The 18,241-nt window shown below is 33.8% G+C and overlaps 3 protein-coding genes across 7 annotated transcripts; all 3 read left to right on the top strand.

Annotated features, from left to right (window-relative positions):
- Positions 1-295: 295 nt before the first annotated feature.
- On the top strand, positions 296-7,843 carry LOC102578369 (uncharacterized). Of its 5 annotated transcripts, XM_015304957.1 has the most exons (5): positions 2,637-4,373; positions 4,504-5,914; positions 6,118-6,369; positions 7,252-7,382; positions 7,479-7,843. In XM_015304957.1, exons 3-5 carry the CDS (start codon positions 6,136-6,138, stop codon positions 7,615-7,617), a joined length of 504 nt encoding a protein of 167 aa, XP_015160443.1. In that variant the 5' UTR covers positions 2,637-4,373; positions 4,504-5,914; positions 6,118-6,135; the 3' UTR covers positions 7,618-7,843. The 5 variants fall into 5 exon arrangements, with proteins under 5 accessions (XP_015160438.1, XP_015160432.1, XP_015160443.1 ...); XM_015304952.1 differs by lacking the exons at positions 2,637-4,373; positions 4,504-5,914 and adding an exon at positions 296-525; XM_015304946.1 differs by lacking the exons at positions 2,637-4,373; positions 4,504-5,914 and adding an exon at positions 2,078-2,611 and having other exon boundaries at positions 7,479-7,841.
- On the top strand, positions 1,241-1,915 carry LOC102606361 (peptide methionine sulfoxide reductase MsrB). The gene has a single exon (XM_006340723.2). It carries the CDS (start codon positions 1,416-1,418, stop codon positions 1,794-1,796), a length of 381 nt encoding a protein of 126 aa, XP_006340785.1. The 5' UTR covers positions 1,241-1,415; the 3' UTR covers positions 1,797-1,915.
- A 2,234-nt stretch (positions 7,844-10,077) lies between the features above and the next one.
- Positions 10,078-14,214, top strand: LOC102605813 (probable prolyl 4-hydroxylase 10). The gene is made up of 8 exons (XM_006340722.2): positions 10,078-10,444; positions 10,544-10,631; positions 11,084-11,181; positions 11,309-11,406; positions 12,528-12,657; positions 12,739-12,926; positions 13,107-13,193; positions 13,990-14,214. The coding sequence occupies exons 1-7, from the start codon at positions 10,257-10,259 to the stop codon at positions 13,178-13,180; spliced, it is 864 nt and encodes a 287-aa protein (XP_006340784.1). The 5' UTR covers positions 10,078-10,256; the 3' UTR covers positions 13,181-13,193; positions 13,990-14,214.
- Positions 14,215-18,241: the final 4,027 nt, after the last annotated feature.

Below are 18,241 nucleotides of genomic sequence, written 5' to 3'. Positions count from 1 at the left end.
TTTACTAAATTGTCTTATGTAATATATTGGGAAACGGTCAAAAATACATCTCAACTTTCATTTATTAATTGACTTTACCCTTACCGTTAAAATGAAGTTATTCTTTACCCCTGCCGTCTCTACACTTATCATTCGTGCCCCTCTATGGACGAAAATCCCCAAATCAATCAAAATTAACCCGATTTCAATTAAAATGACTCAATTATCTATTTTAACTGAAACCCGACCCGCTATACTAAACAGCAAATAACAACGGACCTTTTTTTACTCTCTCATCAACTTATGCATGCATCTTTCCCCAAAGCTTAGAGCAACAACAATAGCTACTTCTTGCTCCATCAAAAAAGTTCACATGATAACCAAAATCGTCCGCCTCAAACAAGTCATCAAGCAATGGAAGGATAATTCCCTTCGTCCTCGCTTCGTTCTTTCTTACTCTTTCTTCTATCTCGATGAACCGACGCAAATCAATTTGAGCCCCTGCTGCAATCGCCTAGCTAACTTTGCTCGTCCTAAAATTAAATGGTATTGAGCTCTATTACTATAAAGAACAATCCTTTCTTTTTTTAAAGTTTATTGGACATAAATCTAAAGTCTTTGTGTGCTTGTTTTAAAATGGAAACCCAAAGCTCAGTTTCCTTCACTTCTTGTTCCGACATAATTTTATCCCTTTTCCTTTTTCAACTTTCAAGTCCCAAATCTCTTCGATTTCTTTTTGAACCCTAGTTGATAATGTTTGATTTTAGCATAATTTTGTATGAATAGTTGCTTTATCATGTACCCTATTTTTCGTCTTCCTTTGATAGTTCTAAGCTTTACTAAATCAAGAGATGCAATGTTTGTTACTCTCTATTTCTTGTTTTCGGATCCCTTACAAGTAATAGAAGACTTTCAATTGCCATTCATCGGAAATAGAGGGATTGAATATTTGAGCTTTTGCTTTAGAGATGGTGGTAAAGTAAGTTTGGGTTAAGTTAATTGGGTCGGATTTAAGTTTGAGTTATTTTTTTAAATTAAAATCAGGTAATTTTAAGTGATTTGAGAATTTCCGTGGGCACATATGATAAGTATAATAACAACATGGTAAGAATAATTTTATTTTAATGGCAAGCTACAATCAACAATTTGATATTATTTTTAACCTTTTTTCCTAATATATTTATACTTTAAAAATATTAGTAGGATTAATTTTTATATTATCTTATTTATATGAAAATGAAGTGATTTTTCCACTGCCCTAGGTCGGACCGGTAACCTTGTTCTTGCCGCCTAGCGTCTAGATTATCAGACTTTTCAACGCCTTCCCAAATTCACGGAGAACGCGGTTTTGACACCTTCACAACCCAATTCATCTTCCCCAAATTTTTCCCTTCATAAAAACCCCTTTCCACAATCGAACCCCTTCACCGTCAAAGATGGCATCAATCTACAGTTGTAAAGAGTGCCATACAAACTTCAATCTCCATACCAACTATCTTTTCCCACCGGATTTTTACTTCGAAGCAGGCAATAAAGGTACTCTATCTTTTTCCGCTGTTGATTCATCCAAATTCAAGTTCGAGAAAGAAGATAAAATTAGACCCTTTTTCGAAACCCTTGATTATTGGGGAATTCAAAGGAAAAGGACTAAGATGATGTGTATGAATTGTGGGAAGGTCGTGGGCTATGTGTATGATGATGGGCCACCGATGACTGATAGTCCGGGTCAGTTTCATTTTGGTCCTAGTCAGGTTATTCCTAGAGCTGCAAGGTATAGGATGAAAAATAAAGCTTTGAAGATTACTTCTGAAACTTGACATGTTATTTAATTTTTGATTTTTTTTTTGGGGGAGGGGGGGATTTTAGATGTTGAGGTTTGTATATGGATTAAGAGATGTATGATGTTTGTGTATATGAGATTTTGATTTTTACATTTTGTTGGTTTTGTGAGTTGTTGTTTCATATTTTGTGTAAATATTCATACTGGATCAATAGAAAGACTCACCTTTTATGACTTTTCTTTACAGAAGTTTTTAATTTCCATTTGGAAAGAAGGATGAAAGCTAAGATCAATTTTTGTTTTGTATGCTGGAAGTAGAATGTTAAACGATTGCTGATTTGTGATTTGGGTAATTTAATTAGATGTTCAGAGACTCCTACCTACAGATAAACCTTAGGCTTTGTACTGAAAAAACTAATAAATTTAAAATTCTGCCAACTTATTTTGAGGCTCTCTTTGTATATTTGGCATCTCTGATTATTGCAACGATTTTCTTCATGGAGAAAAGAGGACCAGTGATTAGGAGGTTTATTTTAGTTTTTTTTTCCTTGAAAGAAGAAGGTTGATTCTGTAGTCAATCATGTCAAATAGCCATGCATATGTGTTTGCTTCGTAGCTTTTCATCTTTCCTTGTCCTTCAATGATATGGCCCTTGTCCATTCTCATCAGCAGTATCTTTCCTGCGAGAACCTCTGGTACTGATAAGTTGATTTTGCTTCCAAGAAATTAACTGTGGTCATTTAATCCTTATTGTTTTTGTTGGCATTCAGGGTCTTTATGACATGAAAGATGTTTGTCCACGATCTCCTTATTGAGGTCACACATATGAATGTACATATATATGCTTACTTGGTATGCAATTTTATGGTCTTATTCTAGACTTTCTGCTTGTGATTCCTCTTATTCGGAATGTTACCCCTATTTAGCTTATATATAGGATATTTGATGATCCATTTTCTGATTGTCCACTTCAATCATTACCTATAGAAATTTGTCTTGAACTTCTCTTGTTATATTGCAATAAAAGGTTCATTATTATAGTAGTGTAGTAGGAATAAATGAAGGGTGGTCTGGTTTTATAAGTTATTGTTTATTTTGACAGAACAAGACTGCAGCAAACTTTTGGTGTAATATAGGTTTATGAGCATTTTCTAGTATAGGGAACTGTAGACTACCTTTTCTTTCAGAGCTATGTCCACCCGAGAAGGAGAAATAATTTTATTTTGCAAGAAGATTTCTGTGCTATTAGGAAATATAGAGAACTTTTAGTGATAGAGAGCCTAAATTATTAAATATTTGATTGAGATAGATCTAATGGAGCAATATACATTGTGATGATTCGTGTAGCTGACCCCACTATATTGGATTGAGGTGTATTTGTTGTCATTATTTTGACTGTTGGCGTTGCAAAATTATTAGTCATCTTATCTGCATTTCTGCTGAAAGATTCAATTATAAGCCAACTGATGGAGGTTAAAGATCCGTAATGTTTTTGTTTGCCGTAAATTTATAGATTAAGTTTTGCCTCTAAGTCTGCAGTTTCATAAGGTGCTCAGGAGTTGATTCTCCCTTTCACAGTGGGGAAATCCTTTATATATTTATCTTGATAATGAACATCAAGTTCAAATATGTGTCGTTGGGTACGTTTGTGCTGAGAAAAGAAACATTCCGCCAGCCAATTCTCAGAACAATAATGAATCTTCCGCGAGGTAGAAGTGTGGGGAGTTGGGCAGGAACTAAGATAAAAATTCTAGCAAGGTTGATCTTAGTAGTTGTAACTTGATGAGATCCCGGTGCAGACATGTACTGAGATAATTAGTTGTCTCGATCATGGCTGGACAAGATTCATGTTGAAGTTCTGTTTCCTTTTAATTTATGTATATCTCTCTCTTTGAGAGGCAGGATATGCTTAAGTTTCTTGATTAAAGGGATTGTACATATTGTCCATTGGCCACTGCTACATTCACAAATTTCTGACATCAGTATCATTCCTACCATTCTAACTCCACTGATAATGAGTTCGTGTTCAGTGTTGCTTAGCAAAGGGAACATGTAGCAAGACACAAAAAAGAACAGCATAATGGTGGTTATAATTTCTAGTTAATTGGTGACCAAACTGCTGAACTGAGGATGATGATGTCTGTTTTATAGTAAATTAAGCTAGTGGTTTAGAGGTCTGGATCGATAGCATACTCTCCTGACATTTGCTCTAGGATTTCTGAAAGTTTGCCAGGATCATTTTCGAAGGGCTTTAGCTCAATTATAGTTTCTGTAGCTCAATTAAGGAAGATATTCTAAATCCAACAAGAATCCTATTGAAAAAATAGTCACTTGGGACTCTGAAAATGAAGCAGAACAAAGTTGATTGTGTTGCTGATGGAAAAAAGTTTAAGTGGATCGCTGCACTGCTTCACGACCACCACCACCATCACCACCATCACCAAGCAGGCTTTCTTCTAGCAGGAAATTGTCATTTGTGCAGATGGCTGTGGTAAGTCTAACCAATAAGGAGATTGCTAAAATATTGGAAGCAGAAGCTCTAGACTGCGGAAAATTACTTCCTTGGTGCCATTTAAGGCTGCAGTCGAAATCAGGGAAGAGAGACAATCTCTAGGTGAGGTTTAATATTGATTTCATTAAAGACAGCATTAGTACTTGCAGATTAGTAAATTTTGATAGATGAATCATTTTACATTAACCTTGATGACAACTATAACAAAAGACAATCTGATTTTTTTTTTCAGGAGGTTGATTAATTTAGGGCTCTTGTCCTGTTTATCATTTGTTTAACACCTACCAGCTCATTGGAATTGCTTCCCCTCTATCAAGGACTCATCCTGTTTCTTGTCCTGATTGATATCATTGTTTTGAATATTCTTTCTCAATTTTAAAGTTTAGGCAATCAAAAGTAGTGACTAGTGAGGAAGTAGGAGATCAGTCAAATCATACAATTTATGACTTACTGTACAACTTTTCCTTCTCAGAATAGAAATAACAACTATTGAGTGCTAAACTTTCTCTGTGTATCCTCCTAATAAGATTCCTTAGAAAGTCAAATTGATCGAGTGGGTCAATTATTGTTTGAAGGACATCTAGTACTACTACTAATACAACAACATACTCGGTGTAATTTTACAAGTGAGGTTATATGAAGGTAGATAAATTATTCTGATAGACTATCGGTTCAATATGGGATGCTTATTAGTATTCTATATCTGCCCCATAAGCAAAATCAATCTACGTTGCATTATTTTAATTTTCAAGTGTGCTCTCTTATTGGCTGATGGGCCACAATAAAGTGGATGATAAAATATGTGCGTGGGACTATACCGTGTTATTTTCTCTCTCTTGAATATTTTATGAAGCTGGAAGAAGAGATGCTGAAGCTACTCTGCGTTAAAATCAACTATGACTGCGATCTTTATTGTTTTTAATCTCCCTTTCTTCCAAATCTATGCACCAGTGTAATCTGAACCGTCAAGATGAATCTAGAAATTGTACCAGATAGGAGTTTTGACTGTAAAAATTGAGAACATAGTTATCCCACCTGCTACTCATCAAGAATGTTTGGTGTTCATTTCTGTGATTTCACTTCAGTGACTGCTCAAGGTTGGTTTTGGTGTTTCTGGCAAGATGGGCTGACAAAGAAAATTAGACTTACTGTGTGAGAGGATAAGATAAGATCTCAACATTTGAATAGAAGAAAATAATCTTTTCATGATGTTGCGTCTTGTAAAATTTGAAGTAGTGCATATTGTCCACTATTGCCGTCAAAAGTATCCATCCAATATCATTTTTAGCATTGCACTTGCGATGGAAACTATGTTGCTTTTTGGAAAGAAACTTTTATCACGACACACAAAAAAACAGAGACAATGGTGGTGGTTAACTGATAATGCCCCACCAAATTGCTGACATAAGGATAAATGATAATGACAGGCCGTTTTCTAATTTCTTAGTTAATTAAGCAAGTGGCTTAAAGGTCTTCTATCAAGGTCATATTCTATTGTCATTTATTGTAAATATATATCCGCAAGTTTGCCATAATCAAGCATACTCCTTCACAGTTTTCAAAGGCGTCTGTCTAGATCAAGTATCAGCAATTTCTGCAGCATAGTTTTCTGTTATTTGCTGACTCTATTGTATATCAAGCCTGTAAGTCCTCCAACATCTAGTCCCAAAATTGTGATTCTATCTTGATTTTTGTTTGTTGGTATGGTGCACTGGCCTGACTCTGACCAACTAGTCTAAAATCCGTCCCTACTGAGAGGTCTCAACTTGCAGTCATATTGTGGTGTAGTACATAAATATATTCTTCATCATCTCATAATCTTGAAAGCTCAAACTTCTGAATCCAGCAAGAATCTATTGAAATCATGAAGCAAAGGGAAGGTAAAAGTGTAGCTGATGGAAAAAAGTCAAAGAAGATGGCTCCAGCACCTCCACCACCACCACCAACGTCGAGGTTTCTTCTTAGCAGGAAAGTGACAACACCAAGCCAGACCAAACAGGAGATTGCTAAGTATTGGAAGCAGAAGCGCAAAACTGAAGAAGACCACTTCCTTGATGCCATCAAGGCTGCAGCCAGAATCAGAGCACGCAATCTCTCAGTAAAGTTTTCATATCAGTTTATCACAGTTCTTTTTTATATATAGATGAATCATGTCATGTACATACACTTTGTGAACAACTATAGGAAAATAGTGCATATTAAATTGCATCTTTCCTTATCCTGATCCATGTCCTGCTTGCCATAAATCTTTTGATAAAGCATAGAAAGTGGGAGATATGTCAAAATCACACAATATGACTCTGCAACTTTTCCATACTTTGAATAGATTATACTTGAGTGTTCCACTTTCTTTGCGTATTATCCTACTAATAAGATTCCTTAAAAGTCATATATTCAGCCGAAAGGGCCAATAATAATAATTAATTGATGGATAACTACTATACTTCTATGCCCATAAGCAAAAGCTTATTATGTAGGTTGCATTATTATATACACAGGGTCCCAATAGGCTACTATACAAAGATGATAACATTATGTTTTGGATGAAGATCCATTGTTATTTTCTGTCTCAGTATGAATATAATATAAGTTAAAAGAGATTCATAAGTTGCACTTGGTGATAAATATAGCCACTGACTGTGACCTAGCTTTTTGTTCCCCAATTTTTCTTCTATGTCCTAATCTCACTACTAATTTTGTAGAAACTGTGAAGATGAATTTGGAACTTGTACTATTAAAGATTGATAGCAGGTCAATTGACAACTCTGTATCTTGCTCTGTAACCTACTACTGGCAACTGATGTACAAATAGAGTCCCATCTCCTGACCGATAGAGGGAAATACTTATTTTTCTCGAGGATACCTTGTGAATTGTGAGAAAGCATAGACAAAATGAAATAAGATTGTCCTAAGTTATAGTAATTGATTTAGATTCCATTATTTCGAATTAACTTGCTTACATATTGTTGGTTGTGTTAAGGCGGAGGAATACAAATACTTCGTGTATTCCTTGAAGGTAGATGATGATGACATGGAGAACAAAATGGTACCTAAGAACATCTCCGAAATCAATGAGAACATGAAGGAGAAGAGAGTTGGTATAAAGGACTGGTAAGTGAGACGTAACTATGTACTTATGATAAAAATCTGATTCAGTACTTGATGCTTATCAGCTACTTTGCCCGCTCACATATTTGAGAGTTGCAGGTGGACGAAGAGCAAATATGCATATCTAAACCAGCCTGCACTGAAGTCCATGGAACGCCACAGCTCCACTTATATTCCGCAACCATATTGCTACAAGGCTCCACCTCCACCAGTCACAAGCACTTTTGGGATCTTCTAGGCAATTCATGATGCCGTTCACGCACACAGAGTCATATTTCATGTATGTGTTGTATATTGTGCTTGTATATATATCATTGTTTGTTTAAGTGTGTGATACTCAAAAGGAAGTATCATATATATGATCATTGAAATTATTGTATTGGGGTTGTGAACTACTCTGATGCACCTGTGGTGGAAACTGCTGTTAATAAATAATGGTTCTATTATTGGAGATACTCCATCTATTTCAGCTTTCAATTCATCAAGTTTTTGCAGAACAATCTATTAGAGAACTATTATGATCTAGTGTCTATTAGCAAAATCATCATGAGTACCATCAAGAGTTGTGATGGGACGGATAAAATTCAATCATTTTTAATTAGGGATCTCTGAGTTTGAACACGAAGAATAGAAAAAAAATTCTGATAAAGAGCGTTTCTCCTCTTACTAGGAAGGACGCATCGCGAATCCGATTTGTCTGGGAATCATGAGAAAATGCCATATATTATCATTTTGCTCATAAGTTAATTAGGAGCTTCTTGTGATGGCGACCAAGGGCGGATCTAGGGTATCGAGTGTGGGAATCCAATAACAAAGTAAGCTCTTTGTTCAACTACAAATATATAATTTGCTCAAGTTTTGTTGCTCTTTCTCAGTGAGGGTTGGATTTCCCTCGGACACTTATATTAAAAAATTTTCTTTTTAATTTAAATTGTTGAGAATTTATAAACTTTAAATCCTAGATTCGTCTATGAAATGACCTCTTACCCACTTCTAAATGGGTGTCTATATGCTTTTGGTACGAAATATATAAACATATCTATAATGTATCTATCTGAGTTGAATTACACGGATAAAATATATATAAAAAATTATTTCCATTGATATATAGTTGTTTATTTTAGTCCGTTAGTCAATTATATCTAGCTTGGGGACCTAATCTATATATCGATGAGGAGCCAAAAATTTGTGAATCATACTTTTTCAAACTAGTTAGGTTGATGATGGTAGTTGACTGTAGAAATTTTGCAAAAATAATTACTGCAAGGATAAACATAAAACGCATAATTTTGTTAAACACATAAATAAATAAATAAATTAAAGCTCGATTTTTCCACTATGTTCAGCCAAGTCTTTCATTGACAATGTAAATTCTATCTGATTTCTTTAATTCAACTTATACTGATTTAGAGATTGAAATCTCCTATTGATAATTTGCTCCAACAAATACTCCCTTCATCTTAATTTATGTGTCGCTTTAATTCTTTTCACGTGTTAATTAATAAAATGATAAATACAAAATATAGTTTAAAAAATAATAAATACAAGATATAATTAAAATTGAACGAAGGTGGGAGGAAATACTGACTAGAGATAAGACATGTTGAAAGTGTTAGCTACTAGAAATTATTAATAGTGTTTTGAGAGAATCTTTGAAATTAATCAAAATAGTGGAGATGCATGTACAACGATAATTACAAACTAAATGATGTGAAAGTGTAATGGATATCTACAAAACATAATTACTCGGAGCTCCAATTATATACGAATTGCATACTGCATGGTTCATTCGAGGGATGCTCCCAACATAATTCTTTTCATACTCAAAGATCGAATTCGAAACGTATGATTAAGGATGGAGTAGTTCTACCACTTTATCAGAACTCATATCTAAAATATTCAGGTTTTAGAAAAGAAAAAAAAGATAGTGTTAAAAATAAAAGAAGCAAAATTAGTACTAGCAAACCATGATGTGTTACCCAAATATACCTTCAAAAGAGGGTAAGAAAACATGGAATGTTTGTTTCCCCACTAAGCATGGTTAAGGAAAAGAGTTTTATGCCAATTAGTTAATAGCTATCTAATTGAGTTTCATGAACTAAAAAGTTTTGAAGAAAATGTGGTGCAACTAAATACTAGCATAGTAGGATGTAGCAAATGTAGTGGTCTACCATCTAAAGAAACATTTTTGGAAGAGTTATGATAAATATGACTTATTTTCATTTGATGATATTATATTAAATAATCAATATTATAATTAAATGCTTTGAACTGTGAAAATAGTGTCTTGCAAGAATATAGAATACGATTTTATACAATAAATTCTTATAATTTGATTCTTTTCTAAATTTTATGCATATAGTGAAAACTTAGTGCATTAAACTACTCTTTTTATTTACATGTTCTATTATAATTTAATATAAAATTTAAGATTTTTTTTTTTTTTTAAATCTCGTGATTTTAAACATGTTTCTGAAATGAACAAATATTAAAAATGAATAAATAAGATGAAATGAAGGGAGTAATAAATACGAAAATATGAGTAATTTTTTTGTTTTGTTTGGGTGAAGTAAAAAGGTCAACTTTATTGTCACAAAAAATCCAAAGATTAAATTAGGCGTAGTAAGTAATAATGCATCCATCTGTCACACAGATTACAGAAAGTCTGCAAACATAAGTACATTGTTTTAGCGAAAATAAATAAATAATTGTCTTTCATTAGTCAAAATTTTAAAACCCACAGTTTCCTTTTCTTCCCCAGAAAACAGCCAGAGCTGTGATCCCAAGTCGCATTAGCTGATCAAAGTTCTTGATTAGATCTTCAAAAATTCAAGATTTTGCAGATTTCATTGTGGGGTTTTCTTGATTTGAGTAACAATGGCAGTTAAAGGGAGGCATTCTCGAATGGGGCCTCGAAAATCGTCGAATTCCACACTGATCTTTGGTGGGATTATTGTGTTGTCTTTTTTCGCTCTCATTCTTCTTGCTTTCCGAATTATCTCCATTCCCAGGGGCTCTCAGAAAGCACACGATCTCACCTCTATAGTCCACAACACTGTTCAAAGGTTACCATTCATTTGAGATTGTTTTTTTCTTTTCGCAATTGGTTTAGGGATCTGATTAACTTTGAGGGGGATTCTTGCTTTTCTTGTTTTTGGGTGCAGACAAGACGATGACGACGATGGAAAAAGAGATCAGTGGGTTGAAGTGATTTCTTCGGAACCAAGAGCCTACGTTTACCATAACTTCTTGGTATCTATCTTTAACATTTTATCTCTTACAATTAGTGATTCCTTTTGGGTACATTGTGTTTATGGCTACTACTTATCTCAGAGCTAAATTTCCTTGTCAAGAAAATAAGAAATGCTTTGTAAGTGCCACTGTTGTTTTACCAAGAATTAGTTTGTGATTTGTGAACAAATCAAGCTGAATTTGATATCGGGATTCTGTTGCTTAGTGTATGAAAAAAAAAAGAATAACAAAGAAACCTGTAGGAGACTGGAGGAGAATTGTTTGATTTCAATAAAAAAAAATAGGCTCATATGGAAGTTTTCAATGTCGAAATTTCTTTTTCCAACTATGGAAATGATACTGGTGTTGCAAATCTAGAGCTTTGATCTATTGATTGATACATTTACTGCTATCTATCGGATTCATTGACCTAAAGAGTAAAGACTCTAATTTAATTGTTATCTCGTTGGCAGTCCAAGGAGGAATGTGAGTATCTGATTAGTCTTGCCAAGCCTCACATGCAAAAGTCAAGTGTCGTAGATAGTTCTACTGGCAAGAGTATGGACAGCAGGTAAGCATATTATTTGCATACCCCGGACTTGCTAATCTAGGTTGTACAGCTGAGGATTATGGAGATTTAATTGTACTACCATCATTTATTCTCTAATTCATTTCTCCTGTTATTCCCTCCTTGCCAGGGTCCGAACCAGTTCCGGAACATTTCTGGCGAGAGGACGTGATAAGGTGATCAGGGATATTGAGAAAAGGATTGCAGATTTCACCTTCATACCAGCAGGTATGCAGTTCCTTCGTTTTTTTAAAGCAAAGGATGTAACTGAATGAATATGCATCTTATTACTGAAGGATCCATTTTCCCTCTAGCTGTTATGGAAAGAATAGCCATTTAATAAAGCTTGGGGGTGTCTGAAAATGGTTTTGCCTAGTTCACTAATTAACTCTTCCTTTTTTGATGAACTCTGTTAATTGGTGTTATCTAATGTACTCTCTCTGTCACTATTTCTTTGGTACTGTTTTGTTTGCCGTCCCAGCACCTTTATATTTAGAAACTAAATATTTTTACATTCCCATTTTCCATTGACTTGACTTGTTGTGCTCCATTTTATATGAGACACTGTTTGGTCTAACGTTAGTTTGGTATTTTGTTCATATTTAGAATGTCTGTCAAGGTCTTTTTTGTTTTCCTTTTTTAAACCATGTCTGTCAAATTATTCCAAAACAGATTGGACCTTGAGGGAGCAATACTATTTGTCCATAATTTAAGGAAATTGGACAGCTTTCTCTGGCATCATCAGTAATAGAAATATACTGAGTACATTTGTTAGGAATTTCAGTATGCTAAATATAGATGTACACCAAGGGGAATGATTTTTTAGAGATCCAACAGAAAGAGCCTTATCTTTCCAACCAATTAATGTAATTTCGTCGTATTAATGATTTCTGGAGTTGTATGCATTGTCCAAGATAAAATTGGATGCGTTATTTTTGGTCAGTTGTTGGATGCAGATTTAATATGCATTGAATTGAGGATGGTGGTTGGGGATGAGTATGAATTTAGTTTAATGTCCAAAGTCAAGTAGTAAGTGGCCTATCCTGCTAGTGTAAGTCTACTAATTAGTTAGTGACTATTCCAGGCATTATTAGTGTCAACCACTAGTTTCATTTCTGCTCCTTCCACATTCAGAGATAGCTTATTCTATGAACCTAAGTGTTCATTAACTTTCTTTTGAAAAGAACCTTAAACTAGATACATCATCTTCGTGCTTAACCAGTGATTCGTTTGAACGACACTACTAGACGTGCTCAAATTACCTCTTTCAGTAGTGAGCTGTGTGACAATTTGTCATTATGTAATGCCTTAAACTGCATGTGAATTGATGTATCTGCTTCTGTTTACAGAGCATGGTGAAGGTCTTCAAATTCTCCACTACGAAGTGGGGCAAAAGTATGAGCCCCACTACGATTACTTTCTTGATGAGTTTAACACTAAAAATGGAGGTCAACGCATTGCGACGGTTTTAATGTACTTGTAAGTGACGTTTCCTCGGCAAGGTTTATTCTTAATGTATTCTCGTGGAATCCCTTAGACAATTCTCTTGGCGTGCTGCAGGTCAGATGTTGATGAAGGGGGTGAAACAGTATTCCCAGCTGCGAAGGGAAATTATAGTGCAGTCCCTTGGTGGAATGAACTATCTGAATGCGGAAAAGGTGGACTCTCTGTAAAACCAAAGATGGGTGATGCATTGCTTTTCTGGAGCATGAAGCCTGATGCAACTCTAGATCCATCAAGTTTGCATGGTGAGTAATCTGCATACAAGCAGATATGGATAATGGGTGCTGAACGTTGAGAACTTGATTATTGCTTACTGACATCCATCTTCTAGCTCACAAAGTTTTAATTGCTATACTGTATTCTGGAGTAATGAGCAATGGTTATTTGATTGGCAATTAAGTAGTATTGTGTATATCTTGTTTTAGGTGGGTGCCCTGTAATTAAAGGTAACAAATGGTCATCTACAAAATGGATGCGCGTCGATGAATACAAGGCTTAACCTACTGCTAGAGGTAAACATTTTCGCCTGAGTGGTATTAAATACACAAAAAATATGTGCACCCTCTGCTGTCTTCTTATATGTACACAACTTGTTTTATTTGCTAGTACTTTCCATTTATGTTGATGAATCTTGCTGTAGCTTTTCGGTGGTCTTTTTTTCTTTTAACCTTCCAATGCATTTTTCCATTAGGTTTGGTGTTTTAGTATTGATCCTTGAGGCCCATAAACTTAGTACTAAGTCCTTGAAATGAACAATTAGTGTATTTTTTTCCCGTATACCATCCTAGAAGTTTGCAGCCATGCATGAGAAAATGTTTATTTGTGGGAAGGGGTGTGTATACCTTGTGCACCTTTGAGTGCACATGAAGCCTATGTTGAGATTGCAGCATGGTGTATCTTGTGACGGAAAGAAGAAAAGTTCCGGGGAGAAAGAACTATGTTGACTTATCCAGTACTGTTGTCTGGAAACAGTTACCTAGCAGTTTGGATGACATGATTTGAGTTCAGGGAACGGATTTGATGATGCAGACAGCAGATTAAGAGTAGGATTTAGGCTATGGTTATGTGACCAATATGTCATCATGCTTTTCTACACAACAGAAATAACAGGAATGCAGTGCGAAATATTTCTAGAGTCCTTATGAAACAGAAAGGAAATAAGGTCTTTTACAACCTTTAAATTTAGTGCTAGTAATGAGCTCTGTACTTTTGTTGATTATATTCTCAAATGTTTGCTTGTTTATGTGAGTTATTGATTTGTCTCACTTGTACAAATTGATATGCCACTTAATAGATATGGTTGTGCAGGTCCAGTTTTGAGTTTGGATGCAGTCACTGTTGTGCCATTTGTATCAAAAGGATAGTCTTGAATAGAGCCACCACACATGAAGCTTCAATTTTACTTTGATAGTACTCATTCTCAACATTCTTATTCCTTTCTTTTCTGTAAAGTTGATGCTTACATAGTTGTATTTTTCATCTGTGGGTTTAATTGGAACAATAAAGATGTGAGAAGCTTCATTCGATTTCTGAGGAAGTTATAAGTAAAAGTAGCAAAATATTCAAAATTGATAAATTCACAAAGATGACAATGGTACGTAGTGCTTGACCAGAGGGAGTTGTTCGGATGGTAAACACATTTCACCTCAAACTCTAAAAACAGTGAAAGGGAGAATTTCTACACAATAATTGACTAATCAAATAAAATATGTGAGTTCCAGTGATCATTATCTGAATCATGCCTACAAGGAACCTTTTTGAGATATTAACTTTTTGGTATTTGGTAGTACATTTTACTAGTTGGGAAGAATATTTCAACTTGCCTAAAAATCGTATTATAGGATTTAAATTTTAAATACAAGTTTAAAAAAAATGTTATACTATATTTTAAATTTACAATGTAGAGCTACCACCAATGAGGCAGTGTGAAAGAAGCATGGAAAGTTTTTTTAGTTATCGCTTTTCTGTCCTAGCGCTTGCCTCTGGTGGTGTTTTACTTTCTTTCTAAACTAGCAGAATCGTGGGACATAAAAAATGGTAAGTTGATTATTGGTTTTTATTCCTCACTTTCGTTCTATTATCAGGGAAGGATCCATTGGAAAAGAAGGAATTTATCTTCACTAGCGTCGTTCGAAGAACAAGAAAAGGGTTACTAAACATAGATGAACAACATGTGCAATCCTCTTTTTCTCAGTCTTTTAAGGCTTTACCTAGAGAAATCCCAACACTACCCATAAATACACTACACACTTGACACTGCTACTCTTTTTTTTTAATCCTCTCCTCGGAGCTTCCACCTTTTTGCGCCAATCCCTTGATAACTCAAACTTGCAACCTTAGAATAGAAAATGAGGAATGTTTACCATCTGAGCAATTCCCTCTTGTCAATTCAGTACCAACACCTTTTTTGAGGGCCCACTTGTAAATATTTTCTCATACGTACAGTAATATTTGAGCATCCATCACTCAATCGTCATGTGCCCTATCACAGGTTTTGCAAATTTTTTTGTTCAAAAACATTTGGTGTATTGATCCAACTAATTTAAATTTGTGCATGGAAAAGAGAAAGTGTTCATTGCAACAGGACTATTCAATCCTCAAAGCTTGAATCAATATCACTTCTAATAGTAAATGATAGGTGCAGTCATCATATCCAATATGACCTCATAAGTGAGATGTGGAGAAGATAGAATGTATGCAGATTTTATTTCTATCTCGTAAAGTAAAGAGACCGTTTCCAATAGAACCTACCGGACATTACAAAAACTAGATCTCTGGTATTTCATTTATCAGTTCCCTGCACAGTTACTACTCCATATAACTAAAATTATATTTGTAAAAAAATAGAACAATGTAGGTAGTGACAACATTCTAGATTTGTGTAGGCTTTGCCTCTCTCTCTAGTCCAATTGTGGTCGGTCAATTCGATCTGCAAGTTGCAGCAACTACTTGAAAATGGCAAAACAATATATACAACAAATAATAAGTTGTCTGAGTATATAAATATAAAGAGAAGAGAAGACACTGGAACACAAATCTATCGAAAGATATTGCTGATTAATAATTCAACTACTCCTTTGAAAAAATAGAGCTAGACAATTCTTTTACATTCATTTGAAATTAAACACACAATGTCCCTTCATTTTCCAATTTTGTACATACTTTTCTCTTTTATCAAATTGGACGTGCATGAAGTAAAATAATTAATATCCATATTTTTTTTCACTCCCCACATTGATTTAAACTTTGATATAAATCAGAAATTTCATCAAGGATATTTATGTATGTATATACAATATAATTTTCTGATGAAGGATATTATACTGACCACTTAGCTCCGCCACTGCTGTTAAAAGTTAGAGTTGCATTCTAATGATTATTATTATACACCACTAGCTAGGTGTAAGTTTTGAAATTCCCAATACTCTTAATTTCATCTTATATATCCACGAGCCTACACCATACGAAAAACACACTACTAGCAATGCATGGTGAAATTTAATGATCATACTATCTCATTAAACGAGCAAGAAAATCAGTTCAATAATCATGCTAGCCATACTTTATATACTCCATGAGTACAAATTAATTTACTTCTCATAATGCCTCAATAATAATAATTCCAAGTTGTATATATATAGCTCACAAACATATGGACAGGACCATACATATATACAGATTTAATAAATATTGAAGCTGGAAATAACTATAGGAGAGCCTTTAAGAAAATTAAGGAAACTCAATTTTAGGTCACACAATATTCTATTTCTAGCTTCCCTACCAAATATAGGCAGAAAAAATAACAATATAATGGTGTCCGTCTCTGTCTCTAGAAATCAAGATAAAAAATATTTTAAATTATAGTAACAGTGTAAAAAGTTCACTTACACCATCAGTGCATTTATATGATTGATTCATCCCATTTTAGAATTATTTTACACTTTATAAATCTAGAATTAGACCTATGCTTATAATTGGTTTTCTCATTGTCCCTTAATTTCCCCCTATATTTAATAAAAGATTCTATAAATTAAAAATCTAGTCCATCAATAATGCAGCAAATATATATATGAAGAACCTAGAGCATACACTAGATCAAGAGCCACTACATCAAAAGTGACATTTAGCGGCAATTATCACTCTTTATAAATGTTTCTAAAGCCTACAATGATATTGGATCTAACGACAATTAACTAATGTCGGTAAATGTTTTATCACTCTTTATTATTAATGTGTATATTTATTGAGGCTAAAAGTTATTTTTGTTATAATGTGTTACTTTCCCCCCTTTTTTGGGTTCAAGTATTTTACTATAATATTATAATTACATCAAGAAAAGGGTAAAAGGAGTCTTCATTCTTTGGCAATTTTTCAGCACCACAACAAGACACTAGAAAATTGTCATCAATAATCACAGAGGAAGAAATATATTTTTTGTTTGGGTAAAATAGTTGAAATGTACTTCAATTGGGCGTATTAATTTATACATTACATTTTAAGATCAAGAAATTAATAAATAAAAAAGAATAAGAAAAAGCAGATATTTTGGTGTGTTTTATGCTTATAATATTATGTGACATTATATATATTATTGTTATCAATACCCATTTTATGCCGATGATGACATTTAAAAAGATGACATTGAATGCAATAAATAAATATACATATACATACATAAAAAATAGATAAAGGAATTAAAAGCTTGAGGGGACAAGGATCATGTCCCTTATCCCTAAATAAATCTAGAATTTTCAGATCAGTTTCTGCGCATGTAGTTATTAATGTTTCTATAAGATTTATTTATTTCTAGATTTTGTATTCGATTCTTTAAATTAACTCATGGTCACTTCACTATTAATTTAATACTATCCTCAAGCAGTCTCTAAGGACAATATTAGAAGAACGTACTACTATTATTATTATTATTAATTCAAGTTGAGTAATTAATGACATTTTACGTGAAAAGTCTAGAAAAAGTAAGAAAATCAATTTGTTTGTTTATTGGTTTGCTAAGTTGAGCTTCCTTCAAATTACATCACATAATCTTTAGTGAAGTTGAATTATATGTCATAATAGATTCTCCCTGGAATATACGTAATTAGGGTTGCCTATCATTTATAGTTTCTATAATCGTTTCCTAGTTGTAAATTCATTCAGAAGCGGAGTTAGATTTTCTAATTTGTAAATTGTAAAGCAAAATCTTTCTTGCTTACTATATTGGATGAATTTTTAATAAAAATAAATAATTTGAGTCAAAGCTACTGAATTTTCTATCAAATAAATAGTTATAGCGAGAACTTCACCCCTGAACTAACCCACCTGGATGCTCTTGTCAATTATAGGAATGGCTCATGCAATAAGAAAAGAAATGAGGACCAAAAGAGAAACAAAAGAGAAGTTTTTTCTTTTTTTAATCCCGAAAAACATGAGTTGGCGTAAGGAAATATATAAGTACTTCAATTGGTTAGTTGGTTGGTTGGTTATCTGAATTTTTATCTTATAATTGGCGAGGATTTAATTCACCACCTTATAATTTTCTCCCTTCATGTAATAAAAACAT

Source organism: Solanum tuberosum, unplaced genomic scaffold (genome assembly GCF_000226075.1).
Source record: "Solanum tuberosum cultivar DM 1-3 516 R44 unplaced genomic scaffold, SolTub_3.0 scf00020, whole genome shotgun sequence".
Taxonomy (NCBI): Eukaryota; Viridiplantae; Streptophyta; class Magnoliopsida; order Solanales; family Solanaceae; genus Solanum; species Solanum tuberosum.
The sequence above is the reverse complement of the archived record's forward strand: the minus strand, read 5'-3'. Positions and strand labels throughout refer to the sequence as shown.

Excerpts from the sequence above, each read along its gene's own strand:
- LOC102606361 (XM_006340723.2), top strand. The coding sequence starts at position 1,416 with ATGGCATCAATCTACAGTTGTAAAGAGTGCCATACAAACTTCAATCTC.
- LOC102578369 (XM_015304946.1), top strand. The coding sequence starts at position 2,549 with ATGTTTGTCCACGATCTCCTTATTGAGGTCACACATATGAATGTACAT. Across the intron at positions 2,612-6,117 it reads TACATATATATGCTTACTTG|CAAGAATCTATTGAAATCAT; the intron begins GTATGCAATTTT and ends TTCTGAATCCAG. Across the intron at positions 6,370-7,251 it reads TCAGAGCACGCAATCTCTCA|GCGGAGGAATACAAATACTT; the intron begins GTAAAGTTTTCA and ends GGTTGTGTTAAG.
- LOC102605813 (XM_006340722.2), top strand. The coding sequence starts at position 10,257 with ATGGCAGTTAAAGGGAGGCATTCTCGAATGGGGCCTCGAAAATCGTCG. Across the intron at positions 11,182-11,308 it reads GGCAAGAGTATGGACAGCAG|GGTCCGAACCAGTTCCGGAA; the intron begins GTAAGCATATTA and ends CCTCCTTGCCAG. Across the intron at positions 11,407-12,527 it reads TTTCACCTTCATACCAGCAG|AGCATGGTGAAGGTCTTCAA; the intron begins GTATGCAGTTCC and ends TTCTGTTTACAG.